At 38.3% G+C, this 16,113-nt stretch overlaps 1 protein-coding gene across 1 annotated transcript in view; it reads left to right on the plus strand.

The window, feature by feature from the left end:
* LOC149457567 (uncharacterized) overlaps positions 1–16,113 on the plus strand; it is a gene marked incomplete at its 5' end in the record, with an annotated part of 278,900 nt that overhangs the window by 235,950 nt on the left and 26,837 nt on the right. Inside the window, one exon of the mRNA XM_089683530.1 lies at positions 5,302–5,433. Within this exon, the coding sequence (XP_089539656.1) occupies positions 5,302–5,433 (132 nt within the window). The remainder of the gene's footprint in view (positions 1–5,301; positions 5,434–16,113) is intronic.

Below are 16,113 nucleotides of genomic sequence, written 5' to 3' on the forward strand. Positions count from 1 at the left end.
TGCACTAGATGGGCAACAATGAGATGACCCCCAACACAGGAATAGTTTTACAGGCGGAGGCCACTGACATTTTTTTCCCTACTCATCTTTTCTGACTGTTTTTCACTAGTTTTGCATTTGGCTAGGGTCAGTTTCACTACTGGTAGCCTAAGGTGATACCTGGACCCTATAGAGGTTGCACAGGCAGTCCAACTCCTCCAGAATGGCACATCAATACATGCCATTTGCAGAAGGTTTGCTGTGTCTCCCAGCACAGTCTCAAGAGCATGGAGGAAATTTCAGGAGACAGGCAGTTACTGTAGGAGAGCTGGGCAGGGCTGTAGAATGTCCTTAACCCACCAGCAGGACCGGTATCTGCTCCTTTGAGCAAGGAGGCACAGGATGAGCATTGCCAGAGCCCTACAAAATGACCTCCTGCAGCAAATGGTGTGAATGTCTCTGACCAAACAATCAGAAACAGACTTCATGAGGTTGGCCTGAGGGCCCGACGTCTTCTAGTGGGCCCTGTGCTTACTGTGCAGAGCTTGATTGGCATTTGCCATTGAACATCAGAATTGGCAGGTCCGCCACTGGTGCCCTTTGCTTTTAAAAGATGAGAGCAGGTTCACCCTGAGCACATGTGACACACATGAAAGGGTCTGGAGAAGCCGTGGAGAACTTTCTGCTGCCTGTAACTTCGTTCAGCATGACTGTTTTGGTGGTGGGTCAGTGATGGTCTGGGGAGGCATATCCATGGAGGGATGCACAGACCTCTACAGGCTAGACAATAGCACCCTGACTGTCTGATATCGGGATGAAATACTCAGACCTATTGTCAGACCCTCCTGCATCCTTCTGGTGCATGACAATGCCCGGCCTCATGTGGCAAGAGTATGCAGACAGGTCCTGGAGAATGAAGGAATTAATACCATTGAATGGCCCCCATGCTCCCCTGACCCAAATCCAATAGAACAGCTCTGGGATATCATGTTCAGTCTTTCCGATGCCGCCAGGTTGCACCTCAGACTGTCTAGGAGCTCACAGATGCCCTGGTCCAGATCTGGGAGGAAATACCCCAGGACACCATCTGTCATCTCATTAGGAGCATGCCCCAACGTTGTCAGGCGTGCATAGAAGCAAACAAACTACTGAGTACCATTTTGAATTGTTGCAATGAAATTTCAGCAAAATGGACTAGCCTGCTGCATCATTTTTTCACTTTAATTTTCGGGGTGTCTTTGAAGTCAGTCTTCTGTATGTTGATAATTTTCATTTCCATCAAAGAATGGGGCATCCTTATGTTCCTAACACATCACCCAGTCTAAATCAGTATAGATATCCAACATGATATTTTTACCATTTGAGATCTGATGTGTTTCAAAGTGTTCTTTTAATTTTTCTGAGCAGTGCATTTTGTTATTTTGGAGTTATTTCGAAGACATAAACTTACCTTTCCCTTTTCAGTGTTTGATATGTATGGGTCCTAGCTAGGGACATACCTACAGCTGTACAAAACCAAAAGCAGTGGGATACAGTGCATCATCAGAATTTACTTTTATCTACTTTGCATGTTATATTTAAAATTCCTTTAAAAGAAATTTACTGACTAGATAATTTGTTACTAGTGTTAGGTATTTACAATGTAATGTGTTTTTGGCTCACACATACTGTGTATCCTCAGGTGAATTTTCTAGCTGCATCTGCTCTGCACAGAGATCCTGATTTAATGGCCCTCTTGACTTAAGTGTCATCGAACTTTGCAACAGTTTCTGAGCATGATGTCATATCTCAGCACTATCCATGTAGCTAATTTCATTTAGAACTAGGTGTTTTTTAATGACTTATTAAAAAGGTAACTAAGTTTAAGGAAATGATCCTCAGAGACAGAATTTTTCCTGAGCATCAATTATTTATGCAGTTGCTCCTGCTGAATATATAATCTTCAAGCATATTGAAAGCTTATGGAGCTAAGCAACACACCACATTTTCTATCATGCTTTTTATCCTAGAGAGAAGACTATCCCCTTAAACAGCATAGATCAGTACCAAAATCTTGCTGGTAATTGCAGATGAAAGCCACTCTCATTTTTTGCATTTATCCCTAGTTGTCATGGAAAGCTTTAGCCTAACACAATTTTGAAAACTGGCTAATTCAGCTAATCCTTCCATTAGCAAAGGCTCTGAACAGTTTTATTTTATGATATTATCTTCAGTTTAGAATCAGAAAAGCAGCAAAAAAATGACCATGAACATTTTACACCAAGCTTCTTAGTAAACAATGGGTCATGCATCTAGTAGAATTTATTTACACTGGCAAGAAAACATTTGTGAACCTTGGAATTTCCTGAATTTATTCATGAATAGAACCGAAAATGTGATTTGAACTTCAATTAAGATGGAACAGTAAATACAATATATTGATAAGGTACCCTGAACATAAGCCTTACTTTACTGGCAGGGCTCTGTAGATCAGTGTGTGATTCAATGGATTTCTTCCCATTTTTATGCATCTGTGTCATATCAAACATGCAATAAAAGAATTTTCCTTACAGGTTGTCTGTGTCAGGACAATATAGTACACATCCAAATTATTCAGCCTCCTGGCTAATCAGGAGACATCTTGGGGTTTATTTACTAAAGCTGGAGAGTCCAAAATCAGACTCCCTTCTGCATAGAAACCAATCAGCTTCCAGGTTTCGTTGACAAAGCTTCATTGAACAAGCTGAGGTTAGAAGCTGATTGGTTTCTATGCAGAAGGGAGTCTGATTTTGGACTCTCCAGCTTTAGTAAATAAACCCCTTTAGGTCTGCTTAGACCTGTAGGCTGTTCTTTCTAAACACCCTACCATGATTCATCCAGAGGAAGACTTAAAATTACAACCTGGGTCAAGGGAGGGTATAGACAGTATTTATCGTAACCCCCTGAGTACTGCTATGCAGTCACACTACAAATTCCAGCTTTTTATACCACTACACTCTAGGCAACAAGTAAACTCCCTTCAGAAAACCACTAAAAATCAAGTGGGTCTGTTCACAAACATATACACATAAATATATAACTTCCAAAATTTACTTAATCACTTAACTGAAGACAGTATTGAGGGTTATGTTGCCACTATGTTCTGAGACTGTACCTTTAAGTCTCATGATTATTTATTGCAGCTGTACTGCAAAGTTAACCTAGATTGATATTTAATATTGGCAACCACACCTGAGTGTACTTGTTAGTCACAAAGCGCTTTCTAAAAACACAACTATATATATCTCAGAGTCTATATTGCAGACATTGGTTCCTCCTGGGGATATAGGTTAAACACCCCCACAATGACAAGGAAAATATGTTCTGAGGTCACCGATGGCATCGAGCCTGAACCCTGTGTGTGTCTTAAGGAAGACATGCTGCATCCACACAGCAGAAATGCAGCTAGGCCCAAAGTTAGGAAAGCTCTCAGTATTCACAGACCTGAACAGCAGGTACTAATGAGGGTTTCAGGCAGCTCTTGGTGACCAAGTCACTGTAGGTGAGCAATGGAAATGACTTGAGACCAGAGATCCACATAGTGCTTACAGGATAAGTTCACCTTTTGGAACATGTTACATGTTCCACCCATTTTTAGAGTGGAACATGTAACATATGCCAGCAGCTGCAGCCTCTCCCCCCTCCCTGTGACAGTGGGCAGGAGATCTTCTCACAATTTGGAAACTAACACGGCTGTGTGGGGCTCTGCCCACATAGCTGAATTGTTCATTCACAGTTTCCTGTGAATGAATGCCTACAAGTACTGTCAGACTTTAGGGCTGATGGCTGAGGATGCTAGGTAACTGCCTGACTATATAACCTATGGCCAAACAGCTATGCAGAGAGTCTGAATGAGCCTGAGATTGTACCTGCAATCTGCTGATCATGGGTGCAATGCTCTGCAAGCTCCTTAGAAAAAAATAATAAATGTCCATTTGTTACTTGCAAAAAAAGTGAATTTTTTTTTTTTTTTCAGAAGGTGAACTTATCTTTTCAGATAAAACAGCAGTGGAATGCACCCACATGCAGTACTTATCCAACAGATTACATCAGCGCTCAGTCACTGGGCCTTGACCTTTATTGTAGTGTTGGAGGGAAAATGTAAAACTGTGCCCAACAGAGCAATAGTGAGGTAGCTCCTGGTGCTTTAGCATGACTGACTCTACTCACAAGTGAATCTTCAGAGACATGGTTCTGGATTCTGAAAGCTATACAATTTTACAGTTATTGCACAGATATAATGACCCAAAAAGGCATAATTAGATGCCGCTCAGGAAGAGTGGGTCTAAACTAGACCACTGTGAGTACTGGCAGGAATAGGGAGCTCGTCCTAGCTCCAAACTGCAGCAATGTCAGAAGGAAATATCCATAAGCCACAAATCAAATGCAGACCCATGTGCATGAGGTGAGATGAATGGCAGCCTCAGCCTGGACTCCAGCAGGGCCAGGCCTCCAATGTGTTTCACTGAACCCCTTGGAGATTAATCATGGGGATGGAAGTTCTGAGTATAAGGGGGTATTTACAAGAGCATCACTGGCTGTCATGTGGTAAGATGATTTTTTTGCAGACTAAACAGAAATATCTAGATGCATATAGCAAGCTTTGGAGGGTGTGTGTCATTGAGAAAAATATTTAATTCTATAAAATGATGCACTTTTCAGCCAGATCATCCTGCAATTGGTCTTCACGCAGCATCTGATTGTGCTGGCTGACATGCAAATAGCTGTTGAAAGGTGCATTTGCAAAAGTGTATGTGTAATATTGTCATCAAAATATGACACAGCAAATATGTGAAATTGTGAACATCATGTCATCTTGATTTCTTTCTGAAAAAACACCTTAAAATAAATTTCAGCATTATTGGGAAACTTCATTATATTATATATCAGTGCACTTATTTAGGCTAAAGTAATCTCATTTGTTAACAATGACTCAACAGTAACACATTTGTCAGCATAATATATATTTTTTCACTGTTCTGCCAGTTCAGCTGCATTCATAATCAGAAAAAACGTGAAAATGTCATCTGAAATTCTGTGATAATGAAATCTTCAGTTCTCCCAGTGGTAGATGTTTTTCTTCACAGCTCTTGACTCTATATAATTTATGTGAATATAATGTTCATATCTTAATCATGAGGTTGAGATGACATAGAAAGCAGAGTGTGCTTTGCTGATGGAAAAAATGAACTTCAAGACTTCAGCATGTCATGTAAATAAGCACAAAAATATTCATTAAAAGTCTTGTGTGTATATTCTTCAAGTCTGAGAGGGTGAACTCACCTTTTGTGTTTATTTCTGCAGAGAAAATGAGTGATTTCCTATCTCAGCTAAAAACACCAGCTGCATTACTAGCTGCTCAAGGAAAACCAGGCCCACAAGGAAAGGATGGGCTGCCAGGACCACCTGGAGATCCAGGGCCACCTGGCCATCAAGGTAAGACATAAATAACTATAACAGTTTAAGTTGAACTGTAAATTAATTTGGAACATGAATATATTTAATAATCACACCTACATGTGTACCTTAAGAGGATTTTAAGTTAAAAAAAGTAGTATGGAGATCTTCCGATTCCTGTAGCCTTGTAAACCATAGCATGACCAGCCTTCAACTGCCTCTTAAAGAGCTCAGAGGCCTAAGGTAAGGTACAATAATCTTTCTATGAAATCATTTTAAAATGTATTGACTGGTCCAAAACACTAGATTTTACCAGGGGTTAGCTAAAATATAGAATATAGAACTAGATAATCAAGAGAGGCATGATTTGGCTAAGGAACAAGATGGCTGGTGTAAAGACTGACCTTTTCTGATGGACTCCTACACTGGTCTATCCAACTCCTAGCGCACTTCTGGTGATTTGAGTGGCAACACTACTCCATGTCCAGTTGCCCATGTCCTCACATTGTACACCTCCTCCTGTCTCACCATTGGCAACAGCCTGCATTGTCATAGTATGTTAACAGCTCAGTCTTTTGGCATACTGTTGCCAGATACCACCCTCTGCTCACTGCTCCCTCAGTTTGTCATTCCACCTAAGGCACCTGATTGAAACCTCCTTAACCTTGCATCTGACACTTGTTATAGGTTTTGTCAAGCGTCTTACTAGCTGCAATTTATGTGTATCTGCTCTCTTGTGTATTGACCATTTGCCTGTTCTCTGACCACTTTTCTGTCTGCTGCCTGCACCAACCCTTTGCATGTCTGTGCCTGCAGCCTAAACTAACACTTTTCCTGTTTATTGACAACATTTATGCCTGCCTAAATTTTGGTCTTTTTGCTATGTCTTTGCTTGCCACCCGCACTGACCCCTTTGCAAATCCCACTGACCGCTGATCTTTGTTCACCCCTTGCTCAGCTTCTTGTGTATACTTTATGTCCTAGGGGTATCCAGGTACCAATAGACCTGATTGCTCTTAAGGGAGTGGGGGCTGCTATAAGTAAAGCTACACTAAGCAAGCTACATTTCCTGACCACATGTACAGAGGCAAGCATTACAGCTGTATGTTGAAGGAGCTCCGGTGCCACAAAGGAAGTAACCCTATGTCAAAGGGGCAAGATGGACAAGTATGTGTGTGCATCTCCTTCCCACTAAAATACAGCATACATTTAAGTAGGAATATACTCAAGTAGACTTGAGTATGGAAGCACATTATAACATGGCGGCTTCTCTTTCCACAACAAATTTTTTATACTTGCATTCAGTGAACAGCATGTTTGGGTCTACATTAAACAGCTTCTGAAAGTGAGAGACCTTAACGTTACTATTATGAGCATACAAAATGCATATTCCCTGAAATGCCAATCTCTGGTGTTATATTTGTGCATTTAGGAACGCAACTAGCTTTTAAAAAAAAACAATCAACTGTGCCTGCTAGAATGAGTTTCTGAGGGAGTCTATTCCACCTTTTCATAGCTCTTTTTGAGAAGAAGCCTTTTAGTATGCAAATATTAAACCTATTTTCCTCCAGACACAAAAAATGCCCCCCTGCCTTTTGCAAGGACCTTAAAGTGAATATTTTTGCACCAGGTTCACTACAATTTGTGTATTTGTACATTCAGTTCAGTTAATCTTTCCTAATAGCTGAGGTCCTCTATGCCTCCTGCAAGTTTAGTTTTTCTTCTTTGCACTTTTTCTAGTTTCCCAACATAATTTTTGTGAACTGAGGCCCAAAATTAAACTGCATATTCAAGATGAGAATGCTTTGATCAGGGGCAAGATTATGTCTCTAACTCATTTAATACAAGAAAGTGTTTTGCTTGCTTTAGAAACTGCACCTTGGATTTGCATGTTTTTATTAAGTCTATGAGAATTAATAAGTCTGCCAGAAAAGCCAGAACTTTCTCAATTATAGATTCCTCCAGTTGTACTCCCCTAGAAAGTACAATGCATGCATGTTTTTAGCCTCCAAGTGCATAACTTTACATTTATCAATATTAACTTTATTTTCCTCAATCATGTAGCACATTCAGGTCTGCCTGTAAGTTCTGTAATGATGTTATTTCACTACATAAGCTTGCTGTCATCTACAAATACTGAAATGGTATGTTTAATCCCAAAATCTATATAATTTCTAAATAGTGTAAAAGGTAACTAAAATTACAATCATCTACATCATCTAATCATGCGCAAGCAAAAATTCTGTATATTTGCAAAGTGAATTTTCACTATGTTCACTGAGCTAAGGTAAAATTCACTTGCAAGGTCAGCAGCTAATTTCCTTTAGTAAATCAACTTCATGGTGTCTGTTTTCTATCTTAAAAATAAACTTTCTAAAAAAGCAAAGAAGCAGTAGAATGGAGGAACCCCCATTTTACTACTTTAACTGAAAATCTTCACTATGTATAAAAATATCTAAACGTAAAATGTCTGGGCTCTCAATAGAAGATAGATATTTACTCTTATTTTCTGCTGGTGGTAACAAATACACTTAATTTAGTTTAGTAAAACAGTTCTGACACATGTATTAGGTATACAGTTTAAAACTGAAAATATGGCAGAAAATCAGGCACTGTATTATATGTACTGTATGTACATTTCAAATTCTTCTAATCATTTTTGGAACTTCATGGGATCATGGATAATCTGTCCACACAGGTGTTAAATTCTGGTTTGCCTTGAAGCTAAACCCTACCCCTTGCTGGAGCTATGCCCTATTCCAGTATTCAACATTTTAATGCAACATTCCTTATTGCAGGAATGTCAAACTGAAATTAAACAATGGGCTGACTTGAATGAAATACATCTTCAAATACATCACATTATTTTTTATCGAGGACTATCCTATCTTAATTCTAGAAAAGAAGAATAGCACTTTGATCATTAGCTTTATAGTAAAATTGTATTTTACACAAATGTGCCCCAGTAAAAGGGGTAATAAAAAAATTCCCTGAGGTATTTACTATAGATGCCAAATATAAGGTGAACATCTGGAGCCTTGGTCAGTTTAAATTCTTAAACCAGGGTAGCAAAAAAGGTGGACCACAGGTGGCCCAAAAAAAGTCAGTCTGACACTCCTGTCAATTGGTTGTTGAAGCTCTGGCACTGTAGTTTGGGAGTGGGTAATGATGTAGCTCCAAGTCTCATAAAAAATCAGGAAGTGAAGAGTGCAGTGGGGTTTATTGGGCTTTCCTAGGTTAAGACATTAAATGGTAATTGCTGCATATTGTGACATGTCACACTGTTTTATCTATTTTAAGTGGAACCATTAAAGACTTTTACCCACTTTAAAAAAAGAGAAATGTAAAAGTGGGGTTAGTTTTTGTAGTCGCTTATTAGTTGTTTGTTTACTTTGAGGGCCTATTTACATCAGCATTGTTAGACTGCATTGGCCCATGCAGTCCCAACATAAAGATAAAGTAATTTCCCTTATGTCCTCTTGCTTCAGTTCACATGTTGGCATTGGTGTGTACTGAAAAAACATGTTTCATTTTTGTGCAACATATCGTTGTGCTGTAAATCATTGAAACACACTGCAGTGTAGAATAATAACAAAAAGTAAAGAATAAGTTATTGCAATGCATATTAACAAGGTGTGGCAATGCAGCACATGTTAAAACACAAGTCATCACATATGCATTATGCTCACAAAAAAATATGATGTGGTGTCAGTGGGCGCTAAGATAAAGTCCTCAGCATAAATGAGTACACTTCTTTTGAAAAGTAATATTTAAATAATATGTTAATGAACACAAGAACAATTTCCAAAATTTTGACAAAACTGAGTTTTATAGAACATCTGTTTAGCTCATTACATGAAAGTAAGGTTAATAACAGAACTTAGATTACAAAATATTCAGTTTTACTCAAATTATTTGATGCAAAAATGAATACACCCCCCAACAAAAACTACTACATCTCTAGTATTTTGTATGACCTCCATGCTTTGTAAGGGCAGAACCAAGTCTTCTAGGCATGGAATGAACAAATTGGTGACATATTGCAACATCTTTCTTTTTCCATTCTTCAAGAACGACCTCTTTTAGAGCCTGGATGCTTGTTGGACAGTGATGCTCAACTTGTCTCTTCAGAATTCCCCATAGGTATTCAATTGGGTTAAGATCAGGAGACATACTTACCTACTGAATCACTTTCACCCTGTTCTTCTTCAGAAATGCAATAGTGGCCTTAGATGTGTGTTTTGGATTGTCATGTTGGAAAAGTGCACGAAGACCAAGGGCATGGAGTGATGATAGCATCTTCTCTTTCAATATAGAGAAGTATAGAGAATCTGTGAATTCATGATACTATCAATGAAATGCAGCTCCCTGGCACCAGCAGTACTCATGTAGCCCCACAGGAGGACACTGCCAGCACCATGTTTTACTGTAGGCACCATGCATTTTTCTTTGAACTCCTCACCTTTGCGATGCCATACAGTTTTGAAGCCATCAGTTCCAAAAACATTTATCTTGGTCTCATCACTCAAGTACAGAGTCCCAGTAGTCTTATTTTTTTTCAGCATGGGCCCTGGCAAATTCCAAGTGGTTTTTTTTGTGCATGGGTTTTAGGAGAGGCTTCCTTCATAGACGACACCATGCATTCCATTCCTCTGCAGTGTACGCTGTATTGTGTTACGGGGAACAATCACCCTAGATTGGCTTTCTGTTTCCTTAGCTAACTGCAGTGAACTTGCATGGCGATTTTCTTCAATCCTTCTCATCAGAAGACGCTCCTGTCAAGGTGTTAACTTCTGTGGATGGTTGCAGTTCCATCTTTATTAAATTTTTGTATCCCTTTTGCTACAGTATTCTGACTGATAAGTAAAACTTCGCTGATCTTCTTGTAGCCTTCACTTTTCTTGTGTAAAGAAATTATTTTCTTTCTTAGGCATTGTGACATTTCTCTTCCATGTGGTACCACTGCTGACAGCATGAAATGGGAAGGGTTTTCTTTGTTAAGTAACGCCCTTTTATAATCAACTGTCTGCTGGACACCTGTTTAATTAATAATTCGACTCGCCTGTAGTTGAATTTCTGTTCATTAGGATTTTTTGTTTAAAGTTTATCTTTGCTCCGAAGACTTTGGGGTGTATTCATTTTGCCAACATGGTCTTGAATGAATTTGTTAGGAAAAATAGTTTTTTGTGTGTGCAAATTAACAAATCTTGTTTGCAATCAATGACCTGCATTTGTGGGAGTATTTTGTAGTATAGTGTCCCATAGAAAATGTTGATTCTTAAAGGAGAGTAAAGGTTTTCTGACAAATCTGTTGGGGTGTACTCATTTATGCTGTGCACTGTATACCCTAAGTTCAATTTTTGTTTGCAATATGGTTAATAAGTTTCCATGAACAAATAAGGCACATAGGCACATATGATGGCAAAAGTAAAATAAACCACCAGCTGGTCACAGTGTTAAACAAGTTAGTCAGAACACCACCAAATATAAAAATATTAAGAATCTCTCAGTATTCCATAGACTGCCATTATCAAGGTCTCCCCAGACTTAACTAGCTGAGCCAAGAGGTCCAATATCTCCCAAATTATGCTATTTAAAACTTAGTAGGGCATCAGAGTTTTTCATAGATAATGCAAACCAAAGTTTGATTTTTATAAAAGCAACTCAATGCACTCTAAAAGAGCAACCTCAGGAGATATTTGGTAATGGAGATATTTCAAATATAACATGTCACCATTTAAGTAGAGATTGACATGGAAAAGCCAGAGATGTTTAGAAAGTCAAACAAGTATTTTAAAACTCCATGACAGGAGCTTTTTGTAATTCCTTTATGTCAGTTATCGCAGACAGTGAGTTGTAATTACTGTATGATAATTAAATAGCATCGTGCCTAAATATTTGCTTAAAAAATATAGACATTTCAATTGGAAGTCTTATGGTTGGTTTGTTGTTTTGTTATTGTGAAAAATAAACATTTTGTAAAGTAGATCTAGAGATCAACCATTAATAGATACTCTTGCTTACAAGTATTTTTCCTATTGGGCAAAGGAATTTAGACAGATTTTATATAAGATTATGCCTGTCTGTGGTAAGTGACCAAAGGATTTTTTTTAGCAAATGTAAGTATTCATTTATTTTTAGAGAAGCTGATAAAGTGTTTGCTTTATAAACCCTAACTGCCCTTTGGATTTTGTAGCTCGAGTATGTACTTGGTATCTCAGTCCAGGTCTTTTGAAACATATTAGGGGGCTATTTACTAAAACTAGAGCACTCAGAATCTGGTGCTGCTATGTATGGTAGCCATTCAGCTTCTTACTTCATCTTGTTCAGTTAAGCTTTGACAAGTGGTGGTTTCCATGCAGAGCTGAACCAGATTTTGCACACTCCAGTTTTAGTAAATCTTCCCCAGTGTGTTGCATCAATATCGTCATCCATTGCTAAGCATTAATACTATGACATACATAAACTATTATATTTCCATTACCTGCATATTGTGAGGTTTTACTTATACAGCTTAGCTTAGTCAATTTTATATAACTTTCACGTTTACATGCTTGCACTTCCATATTGATTGTTTCATTATACTAAGTGTAAAGATGTGTGGTTTAGACTCTACTGGGAGCTCTTGATTGTTGCATTTAATTACTCTGTCTCTCTTAAAGTGATCATCTCACTGAGAACAAAATATAAAACAAATTGCTCCTATAAAGGGTGAGGGTTTTTACTTTCCTATTCTGGCACCCATTTGTGGAATCTTCACTGTGCGTCATAGCTACAATGCCTAACTATAAATTTACATCCAACACACTTTCAGGTTTGTCAGATTGCTGCAACCCCAACTGTGTTTATGGTTCCTCCCTCCTGCCCCTACATCACTACTAGGCACAGTATGAATGTAGTGGCTGGAGGGAGGAACCACAGAGTGCGGCTGGGCATTCAGATATTCAAAACATGTGTGTTGGATATAAAGATTCTTTGTGCAGCATAGTGAAGGTTTCACAAAACTGAGACAAATAAGTAAAATCCCTTTTTTTTTACATGAGCTTTTACTGTTAAACTGTTAATTAAGTGAATGGGTTGTTTTAAAATATCAGCCATATAGAGAGTGCATTGTTTTAAAGGAGTCTGTTAACTCAAAGACTTGCTTTGTTAGAAGGAGAAGTGAAACACAATCATTGTTTGGTGCTTGTTTAGTATGTATTAAACAAATATGGCTTCCTATATGCACATACTGCATATGCACATGTATATAACTGCAAACTACACATAGAAGCATAGTTTTAAAAACAGTAGGACATATTAAAAAATAATATTTACATAAAAATATCTCTTTTACATATTTACAGTATCTAAAAATCATTAAAACTATACATTCCCTTTAAAGCAGTCAGTAGCATCAGCCTGCCATATGACTAATTCATATTTAGTAGAAAATAACTAACTGTAACTCTGCATTCACTGGAAATATATTTGCCTTGACCCTGGCCTTCGTTTTTGCATATGCATTTTGCAGCTAATGTTGCCAGTGTGTGCAATTTTGTTCTAAATATGCTTATGCCCTGCAGTATGGTAATTCGTCTGCTTTTAAATAATTAACACTGTGAGCAAAATACATGCTAGCACCTCATTTTAATTAATAACAAACATATTTCTGTGCTTAAAAGATCAAAAAATAATAAGACTATCTAGGATATTGAGATGCTGTAAATAGTGAAAACAGAGGTTCAGAATTAGTACTGAAGCTGTATATAAGCTGTGTCATTGCATTATTCTCTGTAATATTGACACTGTTTTATGTTTATTAAAGTACAAAGTTGGCTGTGGAAGTGCACATGCCAAGATTGATACTGCTAGCCATTTAAATTTGGAGGTCCTCGGCTACCTGATGTTGATAAGTAATGTATATAAGATGTATAGTGCAGTACCTGAGATCAAAGCTGCTGGACATGACCTGTCTTTCTTACGAAATGTATTTATTTATTTTTTTCTGGAGATAAGACAACTAGTCCACCACATGTCAGTTCAAGCCAAAATAAGGAATAACAGATATCACATATTAGTTAATTTGCAAAACCTGGTCAACTGAGTTTTTAACCCAAGCAAGGAAAGATATTTACTACCTGCCTACTGCCTAAAGGTCTATAGAACCCTTTGCCTATTTGACATGCTTTTAAATAACAGACACTGATATTTAAACTTTATTCCTAATACAAATTACAGTCAATATATTCACTAGCAGAGAGTTAAAAATAGGATTAATATTATTTCACTGACTTAACTATTTAAAGCGTATCTAAACATAAAAACAATATTGTTCTTAGATGGGTTTCCTGCATTTGTCATATTTTCAAGGTTTTTTTCACTTCGTAATCTTGAAAATAACACCCTTTCTGTCCATGAGGTCTATGTTCATGCCACCCAGGCTAGACTTCAAACATGTCTTTCTTCATCTCTATTACATGAAGGTTGGATTGGATTAGTAGTTTGCAGAAGAAACATATTGTTGTTTTTGCGTTCTGTTAAGCCTACAGAAAGTTACAAGGACACTGTTTTTTGGCAAATCAACAGATATTTTATACACTTGATGAAAATGTTCTTAGCCTGAGAAAATTAAACTAATGCAGTCTCCTGTCACACTTACCAGTTTCACACTTCAGCCCAGGATATTTCCCTTCATGTGTGGTCACTGAGAGGGCACTGTCTTAAAGGCCTAGAGTGCAGGTTGCTCAGTGTTTAAACAATGCCTGCTTGCAGCCAGACTCCCTGTGTACCCAAGATACTTCAAGTGTTTCCCCAGTATTGTCTCCATGACCTCTAGTGTTCCTGGTGCTCCTCCAGCATCTACCCAGCTCATGTGTGTATCAGTGTTCTTAGCATTTCTCAGCCTCATGCTTCATGTGTACTCTAACCTGTGACCCCGAGCCTGATCCTGTGAACCTCATGTTCCCCAGCCAGTTACTTGCTTCTCTGCGCTGATGTGCTTACCTGTGAGTCCCACCCAGCCCTTCATGATCAGCATCTGTGCACCCCAACTTGTGTTTCCCCTCTGTGTCTTTGTGTGTTCCCGTGCACTCCTACTGTGTTACCTATTTCCTTGTGTATCTACCTCAACACTGTAAGGGACTTTCACCTGCTCTCAGTAGCTGACTGCCCCGGTGAGCCAGAGAGCTCCAATCACCTATCATCTCCACTTCTAGGAGCTCTGGTGACCAGGCAGTTTCTAAAATTTTGTGCCCAAACCCTTCCCAGGGTTTTCATTATTGGTATTTGAGTGGGTTTGCTGAACTCTCTGCTGTAGCAACTGGGCAGATGATGGTGAAAGCTTAGAGTAGACACAAACTCTTTGATCATTTTACTCCCTAAAAGTTATCCCCAGAAGAGTTATTTGAATGGAAAGAAAGCCTGGCGTTGGAGGAGTGACCCTTTCCTAATACAGTAATGACTGAGAAAGGGAGAAATAATCTTTATTAAGAATATTTAATTTAAAATAATTAATTATTTGTGTGGCATGATGAGTGGGTAAAGGGACTATTAGACTCTCTTATTGATCACTTTCTTTCCATTTTTTACAATTACAACTGATTCATTCTGTTGCATTGAAGTAACGTGTATTTTATCGCAACACACAAAACTAAGTGTGATTCACTGCAAAGTTTTCATTGTAAACAGCATCCCCATTCACCTAGCCACCATACAACAATATACATTATAAGGGTCTGCAACTGACAGATGAGAATCCATCTATATGTTATGGTTCCCTGTGTTGAGAAAAATGCTGCAGGTCCATAAAACCTGTGTTGTGGTGTATTGGCAACCCATTCAAAACAAACATGCTGCCTTATCCAATGCATTTCTAGTGTGTGTTTTTTTTTTTTGGGGGGGGGGGTTGTTTTATTTTTGTGGGTATTTTTGTGGGGATTTCTCTTTTCTTCCTTCCCTGAAGACACAACAGGGATTGAGAGGAGCTAACTCTACAGGCAGGGGAAATCACCTCTTAGATCTTATGTTATTAGAAACGTTTTCCCTATTGGAAGACTTCCCCTCACCTGGTGCTCTGGAAAACAAGTTTAAAAACTAAAAAACTAATTATTTTTGGTATAGGTCAACTTAGATTTATAGTGGGCATGATTTATGAAAACTAGGGCAAAAGTCTTGGAAAAACAAGTAGAGCAGTAATTCATGGAACAGATTTTACCTTTCATTCTGTGAAAAATAAATTTGGTTAATTTTATAGTTTGTTGTAAAGATCAAACGCTTCACTAGTTTTATCTGTTCCAGTCTTTAACCTTTTAAAAAAGATCAGCTCTTAAGTTGAACTCTAGGCAGATATAAAAAAAAACATACATTAATGCAGCTCTGTAATAATTAATGCATCTGTAAATGTATTTTTAAATGCAAGCAGTGTCCTTGAATTTGATCTGGTATCAACCTCATGCATTCCCAGTAGATCAGGACTGGAGTGTCTAAGGAAGTAGCAGCACAGTCAATCAATTCATGCACTGTGAAGAAGCATGCTGATAGAAGGAGAAAACAGAGTGACAGAGAGATGAGCTCATCACTTTGCTGCTTTTCCTTTCACAGTCCAGACACAGGCTGAGGTGGGTCCAGGATGACCTGGTCTGAGAGAAAGTGAGTTGAATGATGTTAACCATCAGATTGAGGATATTTAGCTGTAGGAAAAGTACTGAGTGGAAAATCTCTGGACTGAAGCTTAATAGC

Source organism: Staurois parvus, unplaced genomic scaffold (assembly GCF_062004578.1).
Source record: "Staurois parvus isolate SC_StPar_1 unplaced genomic scaffold, SC_StPar_1.0 ptg000313l, whole genome shotgun sequence".
In the NCBI taxonomy this organism is placed as follows: domain Eukaryota; kingdom Metazoa; phylum Chordata; class Amphibia; order Anura; family Ranidae; genus Staurois; species Staurois parvus.